Genomic DNA, 15,942 nt, shown 5'->3' on the forward strand with positions numbered 1-15,942 from the left:
GGGTAGGGGAATAGGTTGGGCATCTCACCCAAGCTGTTTCTCACAGTGTTCCAGCACAAATTTTTTTTTTTTCTTTTCACTTAATCAAATTCGTGTTCAATGTTGTAACCCCTTCTAAACTTATATAGAAGACTCAAAACTGACTCAAATACTAAAAAAGAAAAGCCTAACCCAATCCTTAACTAATTGGGAAATCTAAACTGACTAGGAAACTAAAATAACAAAGAATATAGACTCAAAACAGGACTCCAACTAAACTAATGAATTAAATCCCGTTTTCCTATTTTCTATCCATATTTTAGGCCCATTAAAGTGGCCAATTACAAAGAAAACCCATGGGATCAAAAGCCAAACACATACATAGCCCAACCTAAGGCTTATTTGCAATAAAATAAGCTCATTAAGTGTCTTATCTACATCAATTCGCCTTGTCTTAGAAAAAATTCGTCCTCGCATTTTGCAGAGTGTGAGGGTGATTATAGCATGGTGCACGCCCTTTTTCAAGCCATAGAAAAATACAGGTAGCTCTTGGATAATAAGGATGTAGTCTAAATGTGAGGAGCTTGATCTTCAAGATACTTTAATTGGATGACGAACTCCACATGCTCAACCTCAACATCGTCGGATGTATCCATAAGGTCATCTACATATGCACCTTCAACCCCTTCAAACTCTAATACAACATAAAGCTCTTTTGGTTCAACTGTTTGGTGGTTCTCGATCAATTCTGTTGATGCTTCAAACACAACTTCAATCTTGAACCCCTTAGGATCTTCCTCTTGGCTGTTCACAATCATCACAATTGTTGTAGTGTCAAGTTCCTTAGTCTCAACTTCATTGTCCATTGTGGCAACCTTGTTGCTTTCGAATTCTTCCACATGAGTCTCGTTGATGGGAACATCAATTACTAGCTCTTCCTTGATAATAGGAATTGCTGGAATTTCTTCAACACTAATCTCAACTTTTGATTCTAGTTCATTGGTTGGAGGTGTCCTCTCACGCTGCTCCTTTTCAATTTGTTGCAACATAGTGGCCATGTGGTTTAACAATTCCTTCATGCTCTTGTCACCTGTGGGTGGCTTTTGGGGTGTAATGGGAAGGAACTCTAGTGGATGGAAGTACATACTTCGTTCACGTTTAGATAGGTACATGCCCGCCAACTCATACTCCATCTCCTCCCAAGTTTTAGGCTCCCGTCATTGGGTTTGAAGTTGCCTTTCGCAAATTCTCCATTGATTCGAGCACAATCACTCATTTGGGAGCATACATATTGAAGTCGTTGTGCCTCTGTCAGGTTGTAAGAATCAAAGTAGACGTTCAATTCTTTTACCCAATCAAGGAACATGTATGAAGAAATTTTCTCATAAAGTTCACGTGGCTCCATCTTTGATCTGGCTAGGCTCTATACCAAATAATGTAAGATCGAATCACTTGTGGGCAGTAATGTAATATTGGTTGGCAAGTGATCTAATCCCAGGTAGGATCTTTAGTAAATTCAATAAAATAAGATAGTATGAACAAAACAGAAATAAAAGAATGAAGGGAAAAATGGGGGTAGGGGAATAGATTGGGTCGAGTATCTCACTCTTCTCTAGGACATCTCACCCATGGGCATCTCACCCAAGTTGTCTCTCACAGTACTGCATCTCATAGTTTTCCAGCACAAAGCTTTTTTTTTTTTTTTTCATTCAATCAAATTCATGTTTAATATTGCAGCCCCTTACAAACTTATATAGAAGACTCAAAATGACTCAAACACTAAAAAGGAAAGGCCTAACCCAATCCTTAACTAATTGAGAAACCTAAACTGACTAGGAAACTGAAATAACAAAAGAATATAATAGACTCAAAACAGGACTCTAACTAAACTAATGAATTAAATCCCATTTTCCTACTTTCTACCCATATTTTAGGCCCATTAAAGTGGCCCATCACAAAGAAAACCCATAGGATCAAATACCCAACACATACATAATCCAACCCAAGGCTTATTTGTAATAAAATAAGCCCATTAAGTGACTTATCTGCATCACTAGATGGTGTTGATTTCTGGAATCTTTACAAGACTCGGGGCTTAGAAAGGTGAGCATAGGGGTGGTTACGGCTTGAAAGAATCTTTGAGCCAAAAAGTAAACTATTGAAGATGATTGCAATAAAAATGATTGGATAGAGGAAGCTGCTTTATCTATTCGGGGAAGCAGGTTGTAATGATATATGGACTATGGAGGCATACAACAAAGGAAATTTAATCTACCATGGGAGATCTAAGCCAATATCAAATTGTTATTGATGCGGATCCAGGTTCCAATAGATTGAATTGGATCGCTTATGAGCCCACAATTAAAAACTAAAACAATTTTCAAAGAAGTAGGGGCATTCTTGTAAATTCAGGCACAACTCTAGCACTTAAAATAGATGGAAATAGATATTAGGGTCAAACTGAAGTAAAAAATTAGAAGGGGGGATTACAATAGAATAGGAGAATATTAGAACACAGGTTTAGGTCACAGGGGCTTAACTGCAAAATTAAACAAGTATCTGTAAATTAAAACACGATTCTATTGGGGTTGTCTTCAACCTCTAGACAACCAACAAGAGAGGCTGCAGAATAGGGAAAAAGAAACAGAAGAGAACCTCGCTGATACCTGTCGACTGGGTTCGATATTCTAGGCAAAGCTTTGCCAAAACCTGCTCTTCCAACAGCACTAGGTTCAACTTGGAGTAGTATGCAACAAAGAGATCGAAGGACCTGAACCAGATCTGGGCGGTAGAACCAGTATGTCGCGAGGGAGATTTCAGCTGCAGCTTCAAAGGGCCTTCCATGCCTCCATCCTCCTGGTCGAGTCTCTCTCTTAGGAAAGGATTAAAGTATCGGTATCAATCGTCGTATCGGTCGGCCAAAATTAAGATACGTATCAGAGGGTATCGTATCGGAGATACGCTAAAGATGCACACATAAATGGATAGGAAACATTTTTTTAAACATTTTTGCGTAAAGAATTTGTTAAAAAAAGCTATTGATAACATGTATTATGCATAAACACTAAATTGAGGGTATCACACTAAGAATTCAAGGTTTGTAGTTATCCCATAAATTTAAAATCTTTGTTTCCAACCTTGATTTCCACTTTAGTTAGAGTGAAATATGGCTGGCAGTAACTTCGGAACAAAAACCCTTAAAAAAATCGTGTTTTTCTGAAAAATTACCCATCTTGGCCATTATATGACCGTAGCACACTGTATCGGTACATACCGATACTCACCGATACGTACCGATTGATACATACTGATACTGATACGTACCGATACATACCGAAACGTACATTTCACCTCCATTTTATATTTTCCATAGAGTTGTATCGGTGCATATCGTATCGTATCGATGTGTATCGGTGGTGTATTGATGCATATCGGTATGTATCGTAGGATATATATCGATACGAAAGGATTTTAAAAATTTCATGTATCGTATCGGTCGCTAAATTTAAGATACGTATCGGAGGGTATTGTATCGGTATTGGAGATGCTTTAAACCATGCTCTTAGGTCCTCCAATAGTCACCCAGAAGTGTGGCTCCAACTGGCCACAGGCTTGGTAGAAACAGAGGATAAGCAGCAGGTCAAAACCCTAGCAAAAAACCAGTGTCGATCAGGGAAACAAGCTGTCTTCAGGTCCTCAAACTTGTTGCTGATTTGTGGATCTTCAATAGGTCTTCCATAGGACTCGAATGGGTCTTCAGTATTCAAAACAAAGTGATAAAAGGGGGAAAACAGAATTCGAGGGGGAAGGGAGAAGAAAATAGCAGAGATAAAGAGAGAAAAGTAAGTTCAGAAATCAGAGAAAAAGAGAGATGGATAGGGGATATTAGAAAAGGGGGGAGAAGGAAAGCATCCATGGCAGCCATCGATTAAAACCAAAACATATTATCTCATATTCATTCAAATCTGAGTTCTTCTCCATTACATGGCTATTTAAAGAAAATAATGACATAACATTGGAAGCTAATTAAAAATGGAAACTAATCCTAAATAGCAACTGAAATAAAATCCAAGCTAAATAAAATACCACAAACTAATTTCTAAACCCAAAAAAGGAAAGTAAATAAGAAAATCCCAAACCAAAGAGATCCCTTCCATCGCCCAACTGCATCAGTCATCATATTCACTTATAAGATTTGCTTTGGTTTTTGAATATCTATTTAAACTCTGTTCTTAAATAAATGAAAGTGCATTGAATATGTATGAAGTGGAGAAGAAAGGGTAAGTGACATCCCTTTCCTCTCTTATTACATTAGTCTTAATCTAAGAATCACAAGTGTCCAGTCCCAGGGAGGATCGTCAGTACATTCAATAAATTTCAGATTCAAGGAGCAAATCAGAACAAGAAAACAGAAAAATAGAGAAGGGGGAAGAAGAAAGATGGGGAAGGGGGATAGGGGACTGTATCAGTCCTCGGCCTCTTAGCAACGGCATCTCACCCACTTCACGGCCTCTCACCATCGCATCTCACAGCTCTCACAGCTACAATACAAGCCATCCTTTTTTTTTTTTTTTTTTTTCAACTCTAATTGTTGGGGATGGTCTCCCCTTCTTATATTAATAAGTAATAACCAATGGGAATTACAAAATAGGAAACTAGCCCAATTACAAAATAGGAAAATGAAAATAGGACTTGTCCATATGATACTCCTTGGAGATTAAGTAACTGTTTACAAAGGAAATAAAGAGAAGAATAAGAAACTCCTAACTAAAAGAGATTCTTACCAATGAGAAAATAGAAAGTAACATTACGGAAAATCCTAAAAATAGAAACTAAGTCTAATAAGTCTTCAAAAGAATCCACACAAGGCAGCTTTCCTCCTTCCAGCTATAGTTCTCACATAAGCTTTATTTTCGAGCTCTATTCTTCCCCTAAATATTCTCCGTGTGCACTGGTCCATGGAACCCACAAGATCTCCCAAGAAGAACTTTTGCCACTAGGGATTTTTTCAGCCAATACAGGTTCGAATTGGAAATAAATCTGATCAACAGCTTCACAAAGGGTGCAGATAAATCTGGGAAATTACCTCCCTGCGAGCTGGCTTTGGGGCCCTTCAAAATTCAAAGCGTTGGTCCATTGTCCATGTGGTTACTGTTCACATGAACAGTTTTTTTTTTGTTTCCTTTCCTCAAGTCGATTCTCGTCCTCTTCTTATCAGGATTTAATCTGCATCAAGTCTCTGTAGAAATTAGAAACCAATAAAACCTTCTAAACTTCAAATTACTGTTTCAAAATCCTCGTGGAAACTCTTATGTAATTTAAAAAAAAAAAAGAGGAATTACCACTCCCCTCCCCTGAACTATAGCTAAATATCAAGTTCCCCCACGTTTTTGAAAATATTTCACTCCCCTCCCGCCAAATCAAAATATTCTTTCAACCAGATTGCTGTTAAATGACTATCCTTTTTTTATAATTCCCGAAATACCCCCATCCCTTTAGACACATTCCCTCTTGCTGGGATCGCCATTCAGCTCAGAATGGAACATTCCAGAAGACGGTGGCTCCGATTGCCTGAGAACGGCATGGAATGGACGGTAGAGACTTTGATCTTGCTGTGGGAACATTCCCTCTGCGATTGAGTGCTTTTTTACTGAAAAACAATGAGATCTAAGTTTTTCGCAGATTTGAGGTGCAAAGAAGAAAACGATCCTGGAGGTGGGAGGTAGGTTTTCTGCGTGACTCCCATTTTCCCCCCATTTCACGTGAGTTAACCAAGTGATTCATATCGGCCGATCTGGTTAGGTAACCGATCCGATGACTGATATCTATTCCTATCCTATGTCACTCCTATCTATCTCTCTCGAGTATGGATAAAAGTTCTTTCTTGCACAAAAAAAGAAGAGTAAAATTTCTTTCTGTGACGATATTGCTCCTCTTTTCGAATGCATGAAGTTGAATGCGCTTAGGGTAGTTTCGTAGTTCTAGAAGGTAAGCTATTCGTATTCAGATTTTGCTAATTTGTGCGTTTGTGTACCCTGGATTATCCAACACCCTCCCACCATGAGTGCAGCACCATTTTTCTTTTCCAAGAAAAACTGAAAACCTTCCATTTCTGGAAAATAGAAGCTTTCAACAATGGCGGTTAGGGCAACTGTTTCCCGATTTCCTGATTTCCAATGGACACCAATGCTAAAGAGGCTAGAGGATTGCCGTGGGGAATTACAGTGATGCCATTCGCGACGACTGACGAGAATGGAAACCCTCCCGCATATGGCTCTAATGGTCATCTCCTTCCTCGCTGTGCGAACTGCTGGGCGTATTTTAATACCTACTGCGAATAGGAGCAGTGGGTGTGGAGTTGCTCCCTTTGTGTCCAAAGGGATGGGGGTATTTCGGGAATTATAAAAAAAAAAAGAAGTCACTTAATAACAATCTTTAACACCCAGGCACGGTTGAAAGAATCTTTTGATTTGGGGGGAGGGGAGTGAAATATTTTTAAAAACGTGGGGGAACTTGATATTTAGCTATAGTTCAGGGGAGGGGAGTGATAATACCCAAAAAAAAAAAAAAAAAAAAACCTGATTTGAAACGTGCTTTAAGAATTTTAAACTATCCTTGGAACCTACTCGTTATTGTATAAAGGGATCTTCTTCGCTGATAATGCTGTCAGGGGAAGGCCTTCAGATTCCTTTACTTGCTAGCTTGCTGGTGGTGCCATTGAACCTGTACAGACAGTACAGTAGAGCAAAAGCCATATATCATGTAGGCTATATGCAGTTGTAAGAGGTCACGCTAACAAGGGAGAAATATGTCTTTTCACATGGGAAGGGGAGAGAGAGAGAGAGGCTGTCCTACTGCTCCCAGACAGAAAACATTTCCCCTTGACTGTAATGAAAAATAGGTTTGGTATGCTTCAGTGAATAATATAGTCTATTATATTATTCATAATATAGCATATGTTATGACTAATATAATAATAAAAGACTTGCTTTTAATATAATATGTCATGGTATGTAAGAAAATAAATAAGAGCAACCCAGTGCACAAGGTTTCTGCTACTGCGAGGTCTGGGAGGGCAAGTTGTACGCAACCTTTCCCCCTGCTTCGTAGAAGAGGCTGTTTCCAGGTTTTGAACCTGTGACCAACATGTTGCAATAGTGCAACTTAACCGTTGTGCCACAGCCCACAGGCTCATCCACTATGTCATGGTATGTAAGATTATATGTAATTTATAATACAATATATGTTGAGAGAGAGAGAGAGAGAGAGAGCCTTTGTTAGTAAATTTTGTTAGCTTTACCATTTTACTACCATTTTACCCCCACTTAAGTATCAATTGTGCACATGTTCATTAATGGTACCTGCATAAATAACTATAAGGAGTTTATGGCGATAAATCATAAACATCTCTTACCTATGAATTTATTGATTTATTTTAATGAGAAATAGGGGTCAGAAAATCATGCCTCTATTTGAAATATACCAAAGAGAGCCAAGTACATTGTATAAAATTTATTGAGATTTCTAATCTGCAAATTTTTGGCAGTCATAGTCTGTTTGGTTTTTTTTGTTAAGCTGAGGCCCTTGATGTCTTATCTCACTACTTCTCCCCAGTTAATCTTCATTCTGCTCCTTATTCTTCTAGATCATCTAATTTGGACTATATCACTCCTTACGTTGCATACATTGGACTATGTTGTACATACTTAAACCACATCAAGTACTTCCCTCAACTTATTAATTACAGGAATGTCTCCTAAATTACAATAATTGCATTCATTTCTTATTTTATCTTTTTTCTGGTTTTGCTACTCATTTACCTTAACATACTTGTTTCAGGTATGATGTGTTACATTGAGCTCCATACAACATGGATGACCTTATAGCCGTCCTGTAAAACTTTTCTTTGAGTATAGTGTTATAGGTTGGTCACAGAATACTCCAAAAGCAGCTCTCCATTTCATCCTCCCAGCTCTAAGTCCATTTGCAACATCTTCAATGTCTCCTTCATATATGATTTAGCCTAGGTATAAAAATTGTATCTCTGCGGTATCTTCCTATCATTAATTTCCAAACCATTCACTGTCGTTAACTTTTATATAAAGTTACACTCTAGTGTTCCATTTTGGTCTTTCTTCTCTTAAAACTTTATGCACATACATATGAGATAATAGGAAATTTGAAAACTGTATTCTAAAGTATATGTATGGTCCAATACCACCACCATTGCAATATTGTTTGTAAATCATATTGGTTATCATGGGATAGGGTATGGCTATCTCAACTATAAGGTTATAACTAATACTCTAAAACCAAATTAGACCTAGAACTGTTTGTGATATAGTCATCAAGGTGTCGCCTAGGCACCTTGTTAGTTTTACCTTGTTTTATCCCTCCTCCAACACCTAGGGTCACTTAAACACCATGATAACTATGGTTTGGAGGTGGCAGTCGATGATTCTGTGGCTCAACTGTAGGGTTCAACAATCCAGTCCATGGCATCAACATTAAATTGATTGAAATTCTAAAGTTCCAAGATCATTGACTGAAATTTTATGATTGGTATGACCTTATCAAGACAATTATACTGGTTGAAGACTGTAGAGCCTCAACTATCGTCTTAATCTCATTGCATCCAACAGTTTCTACCTTATGGGGACAACACGGTCCTCTTTAGCTAGATCCTGAAGCATAATTTCTCATCCTGCCCGTTCTATTCTATAAAGACCACAAAATACACACCCAAAACAATAATAAAAGAATCAATTACACAGGGCAGGTGAAGCGGGAAATAGAATGCCTTATGGTTGTTGGTTCCTCTCTCTCAGTTCCCATCATTTCCCAAAAGATGGCTAGTTTTTTTTTATTAACCTCAGAGAAGTAAGCAAATTCTTCTTAATCTATTTATCAGGAGAAGCTTTTCAAGTCTGGCAGTTCTAGAGAGTTTCTTTACTCCAGCACCAATATCCGTGACTCGACAGATTGGATAGAGCTGAAATTTTATGGATAAGTAGACCCCAAAAAGAGCCCTACTCATTCTGTCAAGTTTTGGCAAATAAAGCTCTGGAGATCCAGTGAAAAAATGAAGCTTTTCTAAAAAGAAATGGATGGCTGAAAATACAAGGAAATATGCAATGAGAAGGGTATATGGTTAAACTTGAGTATGAAATTTGAGGTTAACAATCTAACCATTTTCTAGATATCAGTACAGTTGAAATTACCAATTCATCCTTCTGTGTAGCAAAATTTGGTGCTGCTCCAGAAAACCCTCTAGACCTGCCGACCTAGAAATTTTTTTCTTGCCTATTTCTATTACTTCTTCTTCTTTTTTTTTTTTTTAATCTATTAAGTTCAATAGGTTTTGCTTAGAATTTGGCCAAAGTAGGCCTCTTTCCCCCCCCCCCTTGGAACTGTGAATAGTCTGGGTTTTTGAATCATTTGAGCCCATTTACTTTTCAATAACTTTGGAGCATGTGATACTGAGCAAGTTTTGATAGACAATTCCATCCAGTTCAGACTTATGACTGGTCCTATCTGGTTTTATAATGTTGCAATGCATCCACACGCTAGACTAATTGGGCAGACAGGTTAAATACTTTAAAGGCCCCACATCACTTAATAGAGAAAATATATGGCATTCTGATTTCTGACTTTATTATTATTTTCTAAACTCGCTCGCTGATTAAGAATTTACCCATGCTTTCCAGATGATAATTTTGGAAACCTCACTGATGAGAACGCAGTTTTTGTTTCTCCTAAAACTCAGTCTGCATGTGCCTTGCTTGCTTGTGTGTATTTATTTGCTATGTGATAAGTTTCTTTAACTTGTCTCTGAAATTCCTCTTCTGCTTGATTACAATAATGGTAATAGATATATGATCAGAACATATATTTTGAAAAATAACCATGAAGAATTGATTGCTAACCATAGTTAACTGATAATGTATTATGTCTGCCACTCAATGATAGCTAGTTGTATGCCAAGCTCAGTAATGCTGTTTCAAACTTATTATGTTTACAGGGAAGCCAATGACCACTAATAAGGTTAGCATTAGTAAAGCTGCTAATGCTTTTCATCGTCTAGCTGATATGGGGAGAATGCAACCAGCCAATATAGGTACCTTAGCTTTTCTTACAAACTTTTAACATTTGGAATGCATATATCAACCAAAGCTTTTCTCACAGTGGTCGAGAAGCTACGTCATGGGAGTAACACTGTTTTAAACTTTTGATTACAGGACAGCCACTTACTGCTGATAAGGGTATTGTTGCTGAAGGTGGTAATGGAATTTCTGGTCTAGCTGATAAGAGGACACAGATACAACCAGACAATAGAGGCAGCTCTAGCCTTTCTTACCAAGGTCGAACATTTGAAATATATATGTTAACCAAAAGCTTTTTTCTCTCTAATTTTCAGGTTGCACTGAAAAGCTCAGCAGCATGACTCATGTTTTTGTTGAGTTATGCCATTTCTTCCAGTCTGAGTAAAAAAGACATCTGTCATCTGACTATAGAGGGGCCTGAATATGGCATAGATTAGCCAGGATCTTTCATGATAGAATGAGGAATAACACTTATGTAACAGTTGAATCTGTGCGTCCATTGCAACATTCATAGTCAGTTCCCATTGGAAATTGGTTTCATTTCAATGTGGCCTACTGTATGAAAATTAAAGACTACTCAAGCTTTTATACATTTTGTATATCTGAAAAGGAATTATTTACTGGTTAATATTTATTGAATCTCCTGGAAAAATAATTCATTACTACTCTGTATGACAGAACTTCTTTGGTTAAATTATACAACCAGGAAGTGCTTGAGCTCTTTATGGGTCTCATTATGATCTTGTAATAGTTTGTGATGACTTTCTGCAGGAAAACCAGGCTCATCTCAAGGCAGTCGCCTTGCCCAGTCTGCTAAAGATGTTGGAGTAGCTGTTACCCATGGTAATCATAATTAGACATGCTGAATATATCGGACTTCCAATTTTTAATATAGCTTTATTATGACATAATGAACTACTCACTGATTATTTGCAGTTAAATCAATTGCTGAAGAAAGGAGTGTGCTAGCTCAGACTTCTAAGAGTGTCCCTAGATTACCTGCTAAGAGGGGTAGGATCCAACTCTCTACAGCTGCTCATCAGCTTTTGCATCGAAAGAGCAAACCTGGACCTTTCATTGGTCCATCTGCTCTATCTTCGGATCATATTACACCAGTCTACCATATCAGAAGGAAAGGTATTCTAAGAGAGGGTTTTCCTGATCTATCAGACGAATATTTTAGATTTTCATAATTGGCCTGTATCATCCATGTGTGAGCACCCTATAGAGGAATCTATAGGTGGAGGGGGGGGGGCTTGGGTACTTTCATCTGTCGTATGGCAGCTTTTTTCTGCCTGGATTTGGTGGAAAAGTTACGACATCACCACTGATTCATTAGGGAGGTTTCAGGTATAGTTGTCATGGCATTTAGGTGAACCAAGGTGTGGGAGGGGGCCTGGACACAAGGTGACCAAGTTACCAATTTGTCCCCATAGGCAACCAAGGCGAGCCAAGGGGTTCACCTAAGTGATGCCTTGCCAACTATGTCTCAGGCCCAAAGCACTTTGTCATATAGTACAATCAACAGGTTAGTTTGATCAATGATTCGATGGTTGATGTGGGAAAAGGTTCAATAAAAGGTGGGTCATATGATTCCAGTGTGGCTTTGGTCTTTGGCATATTGAAAACAAATATGGTCCCCTATCTATCCAATGACAGTAGCAACATTGGCCATCCAGTGTTTTGACATCATAATATATGGAGGGAGAAAATCTGCTAGATGGATGGCATCTGGTTGAGATGGGCCACGGGATTTGATTGGTGATCTTTATCTATCCAATGGTAGGGTTGGCCACATGAACCCTCCACATGGTACAAATAGTCACACCACCAAGAGATTCCTCTCTGGGGTTCTCGCATAGAGAACCATTGATTGTGTGTAACCATTACATTTATATCACACTTCTGTTAGGCACATGCACTTTGTCTTAGGCACTCGGAGGCCTTTGTGCTTTCTTGTGCCTTATTTTTGCTCTCTGAGTGAATTTCTTGTGCCTTGTGCCTTGTGCCTTAACAACACTGTTCAGAATCCTTTTCTGTTTATGCAACAGACTTGGTTTCAGTCTTGATCTTCTATGCATTGAAGCGGCCCTTGGTTGTCTGCTGACTAAAATATTCACTCTGTTTTGACAAATCTAATTGGCTGATAATGCTTCATTAACTAGCGGACTGAATTTTTGATTTATCTGGTTCTAATCTCCTGTCCTATGGTTAGTTTATGGTAAAACATGAACTATGGGTTGCCTCAAATCCAAAAGGTGGCATGATGAATATTATGAATGCAGTTGTTCAATGTTGCCTCATGGATAATGGACTGTTGACTAAATAAATATCTGTGTGCTGAGATGAAAATATAGACTTAGCCATTTAGAGTACCAAGGGCCTTATTCTGAACAGTTTGAACATTTTTCTCGGAAATCCATGGACCAGAAAGAGTGCAAAATATATTAAGGAATAAGGACTCGATCAGTGCCTCCCAACTTCATCACATATAGGGAATCCCTGCAGGAGCAGGGAAAAATAGATTGTCACTGCTTGAGTCTCTCAATTACTGGGTATACTTTTGGAACCATTGCATTGCAGGATTGCTATGTGAGATTTCCAGCGAAAAAAGAAAGAGGGCAGGATACGAAAACATGAACCAATTTAAAACGAGAAACTGAGTCTCATCAATAGTCTTGCTGCCTTTTGATGAGATGGTGTCATTAATAGTACTCTCTTGGCATCGTAACTGGTTGTTGGCATTAGGTTGCCAAATAGCCCCTAATCCATAGTTGTCAAAGAGTCGCCTAGGCATCCAGCCAGTTTGCCTAGGGTCTAGGTGACATTCATCTTATTGCATTGCATGTCGCCTCGTGTTTTGACACTTATTTATGCTAAATATCATTTAATTATATTTACTTAAGATATTATTCATAAATAAGCAAATACCCCTTATTTGAATCCAATAAAAATAGTTTAAAAATAAAATTCCAAAAGGATAAAAAGTCAACCCCCAATCCAAGAACAAAAATTGGATTTTGGTTATAGGGGTGATTTTCAACTTTTAAATGCTGGGATTTTTCTTAATTATGAAAATTTTATAAATCTTATTATGTTAAAGCATTACTAAAAACCAAAAGTTTAGTAAAATCATCTTTTGCTTTGATATCCATAAAGTTATTTTCATTCAGGCGATTTCAATAGCATTTGCGCATTTTAAAATAAGTTTGATCAAAGCATAACTTTGTCATTACAACACAGATTTTAATAAACTTAGACTTGTTGGAAAGCTGGTTCTATGTTATATCAAATAGAAAAATTCTCATGTAAAAATAAATATCATTTGACCAGTCAAACATATTATAGAACAAGAGCATTTCTCTAAATGTTGAGTTTTTATTATTTGATGTGGCTAAATGTTGATTTTTAATACTTGATGTGGCTTAATGTTGATATTTTATGATGTAAGGTATATGTAGCTTACTAAATAGTATTAGAAAATAAGAAAAATAAAAAATAGCACTTGGTCGCCTTCTTCGCCTTATGGCGGGCGCATTCTCGCCTAAGAGCTTAGACAACCAATGCCTTGGTTCGCCTTGGCGCAGTGACAACTATGCCCTAATTTGATTGATCAGGCTTGGTATGCTTCCATATGCTACAGCGTATGAGGAGGACAGTGGATTGGATATTCAGGACTGTTTGGAGCTGGATAGGAATCAAATTACTTCATGTGAAGTAGTTAATCTGTCCCAGGCTCTGGGGTTTATATATGAATGTTATTGAGCCCAAATTTAAATATTCATGAAAGTCAGGACCAACTTGCTGGAAGATAACTTACAGCTGAGAGGTTAAAATTTGCTGCCATGGCACAAAAATTTGGTGTAATTTCCTTTCGCCAGCTCCATCCATCCTTGACTGTGGTACTCAAAAACCATTGATACAAATTCTCTAGTGTGAGAATTGATCTGGCTGAGTGATGCTATAATTACATTAGGGGAATCATTGCATCATGCAGGAGAAAACTATTGATATTAAGTGACCAGGAGAGAATGTCTCTTGCAGATCCTGTTGAACCCTATCATTCAGTTGCAGAGAAATGCGCAATATGCAAGCGTGATCTAATTTTCTCACCAACAGGTCCCCTAGCTGTGCCTTCTGTTTGTCCAGCGGTCGCGGTTCTGCCATGTGGTCACACTTTTCATGATGAGTGTGTGCAGCGCATCACTCCGAAGGAGCAGGCTGAAGAACCACCATGCATTCCTTGTGCCATTGGAGGCGATGGTTAAAACTCTTCTCCTGTTTCATTCTTGCAGCTCCGTTTCATTTTGTTTCATATTTTTGGTTTTGCAAACTCTTCGGCATTCGATACTAGGAAGAACCAAAAGGAGATGAAATACTTCTATACGACATACAACAAGTGTAAATATAGAGTTTGAATGAGAATGGTAGTCCGGTCTTTTTTGACGTTGTCGTACATAATTGTAAATCCTGATGCTTCAAGTCTCTTATTAATTGCAAATAGATTTTGGTCATACAGAAGAGTCATACAAGGCTTCTCTGCCATTTTTTTCTGGGGTGGGGTGTTGTTATTACCATATATGTTGTTTAAGAACTAAACATCTGATATCTGGGGCCATATCTTGAAACTTATGAACCATCCTATGCCAATTTCTTTACATCCATCATTACTTGCGGGCTGTCAGATCTGGTAACCTATGCCAACAATCATGTTTCACAGCAGTTTTTTTTTTCGCTGTTCAGACATCCTTAGCAGGTCTGGACATATCAAGGAAGACCTAAAGACATTATTATCTTAAGCACTGTAATTATCAATGGTGTGTCGGTTGACCCCTGATCCTTGATTGACTCTAAACAGATTCATGAGAAGTGCCTTGTACCTTGATCACCACTTAATCTGCTGTGTTCGGGACCTGGGTACCCCAAGCCTCCAAGGCCAACTTTCCCTACAAATTTAAGGTAGGGAGAATTATCAAGTACGAGAAAGTTGCTTGGTGGGTCATTCAAATAAATGTAGAACCTTATGTGAAAAAAAAAAAAGGAAAGAAAAGAAAAGAAAGAAATTAAGACAAAAAGAGAATACAAATTTCTAAACGTCCCTATCTACGTCAGGCGTGAAAATACCCAACGCTTGCGGAGGCAGCTGGGTCTTTTCACACCTAGTTGTGTCTGGGCATAGGGAGCGTCAGATGGGTAGGGTTTTTTGGATCGGGCTCTTTTGTCACTTGATAGGGTGCGCAAGGCACATCCAATGACTAGGAATGTTTAGGCACGCAGCCCAAGGCATTCGACATAGCCCAAGGCATTTCTGGTTGTTAGATGATTGTTACAAGGTGTGTCATGCAACGGAGGATCACGATTCGGGTTCATTCTCCATTTAAGTTCGGGAAGTGTTTCTTTTGGGGAGGTGGCACCCTTCGCATGCACGGGAGCCAATGTGAGAATGTGTAGAAGTATCAGATAGGAGTATCATTATGTCATGGGAAAATTACGCCCCTCTCCACTGTAGTTTGTCGAAATTACATGTAGATCCAAGGGTTTGAACGAATTACACCCCCTCCCCTGGCATTGACGGTGTGAGTATGTTGTTAGTTTTAAACAGCAAAAGATCATATTACCTTTTAGTGGAAAATATCTTAATAAGTTTTGTCACACCCCATTTCCAGTCGACCCAACTTACCATTAGGAATACCGGCGGTGTGAGTAAGACACATATCTATCTTATCAATCTACCAGGATCTCTGATAGCAGTACCTTAACAGTTTTACAATCTCACAACACAAACCAATATAAGCAGCGAAATCATAAATAAAATGGGGAGACGTTTAATGATAAACATTATATCATTAACCAAAGTTAT

The 15,942-nt window shown here is 38.3% G+C and overlaps 1 protein-coding gene across 2 annotated transcripts in view; it reads left to right on the top strand.

Annotated features, from left to right (window-relative positions):
• Positions 1-14,596, top strand: part of LOC122082495 — a 29,449-nt gene extending 14,853 nt beyond the window's left edge. Inside the window, exons 3-7 of one of the 2 annotated variants that reach the window (XM_042650102.1) lie at positions 10,001-10,096; positions 10,218-10,340; positions 10,854-10,925; positions 11,019-11,219; positions 14,127-14,596. In XM_042650102.1, coding sequence (XP_042506036.1) covers positions 10,001-10,096; positions 10,218-10,340; positions 10,854-10,925; positions 11,019-11,219; positions 14,127-14,350 — 716 coding nt within the window. In that variant the 3' untranslated portion in view covers positions 14,351-14,596. The remainder of the gene's footprint in view (positions 1-10,000; positions 10,097-10,217; positions 10,341-10,853; positions 10,926-11,018; positions 11,220-14,126) is intronic. The other variant, XM_042650103.1, reaches the window with a different exon arrangement.
• The last annotated feature ends 1,346 nt before the right edge of the window (positions 14,597-15,942 follow it).

Source organism: Macadamia integrifolia, chromosome 6, assembly GCF_013358625.1.
Source record: "Macadamia integrifolia cultivar HAES 741 chromosome 6, SCU_Mint_v3, whole genome shotgun sequence".
NCBI lineage: Eukaryota > Viridiplantae > Streptophyta > Magnoliopsida > Proteales > Proteaceae > Macadamia > Macadamia integrifolia.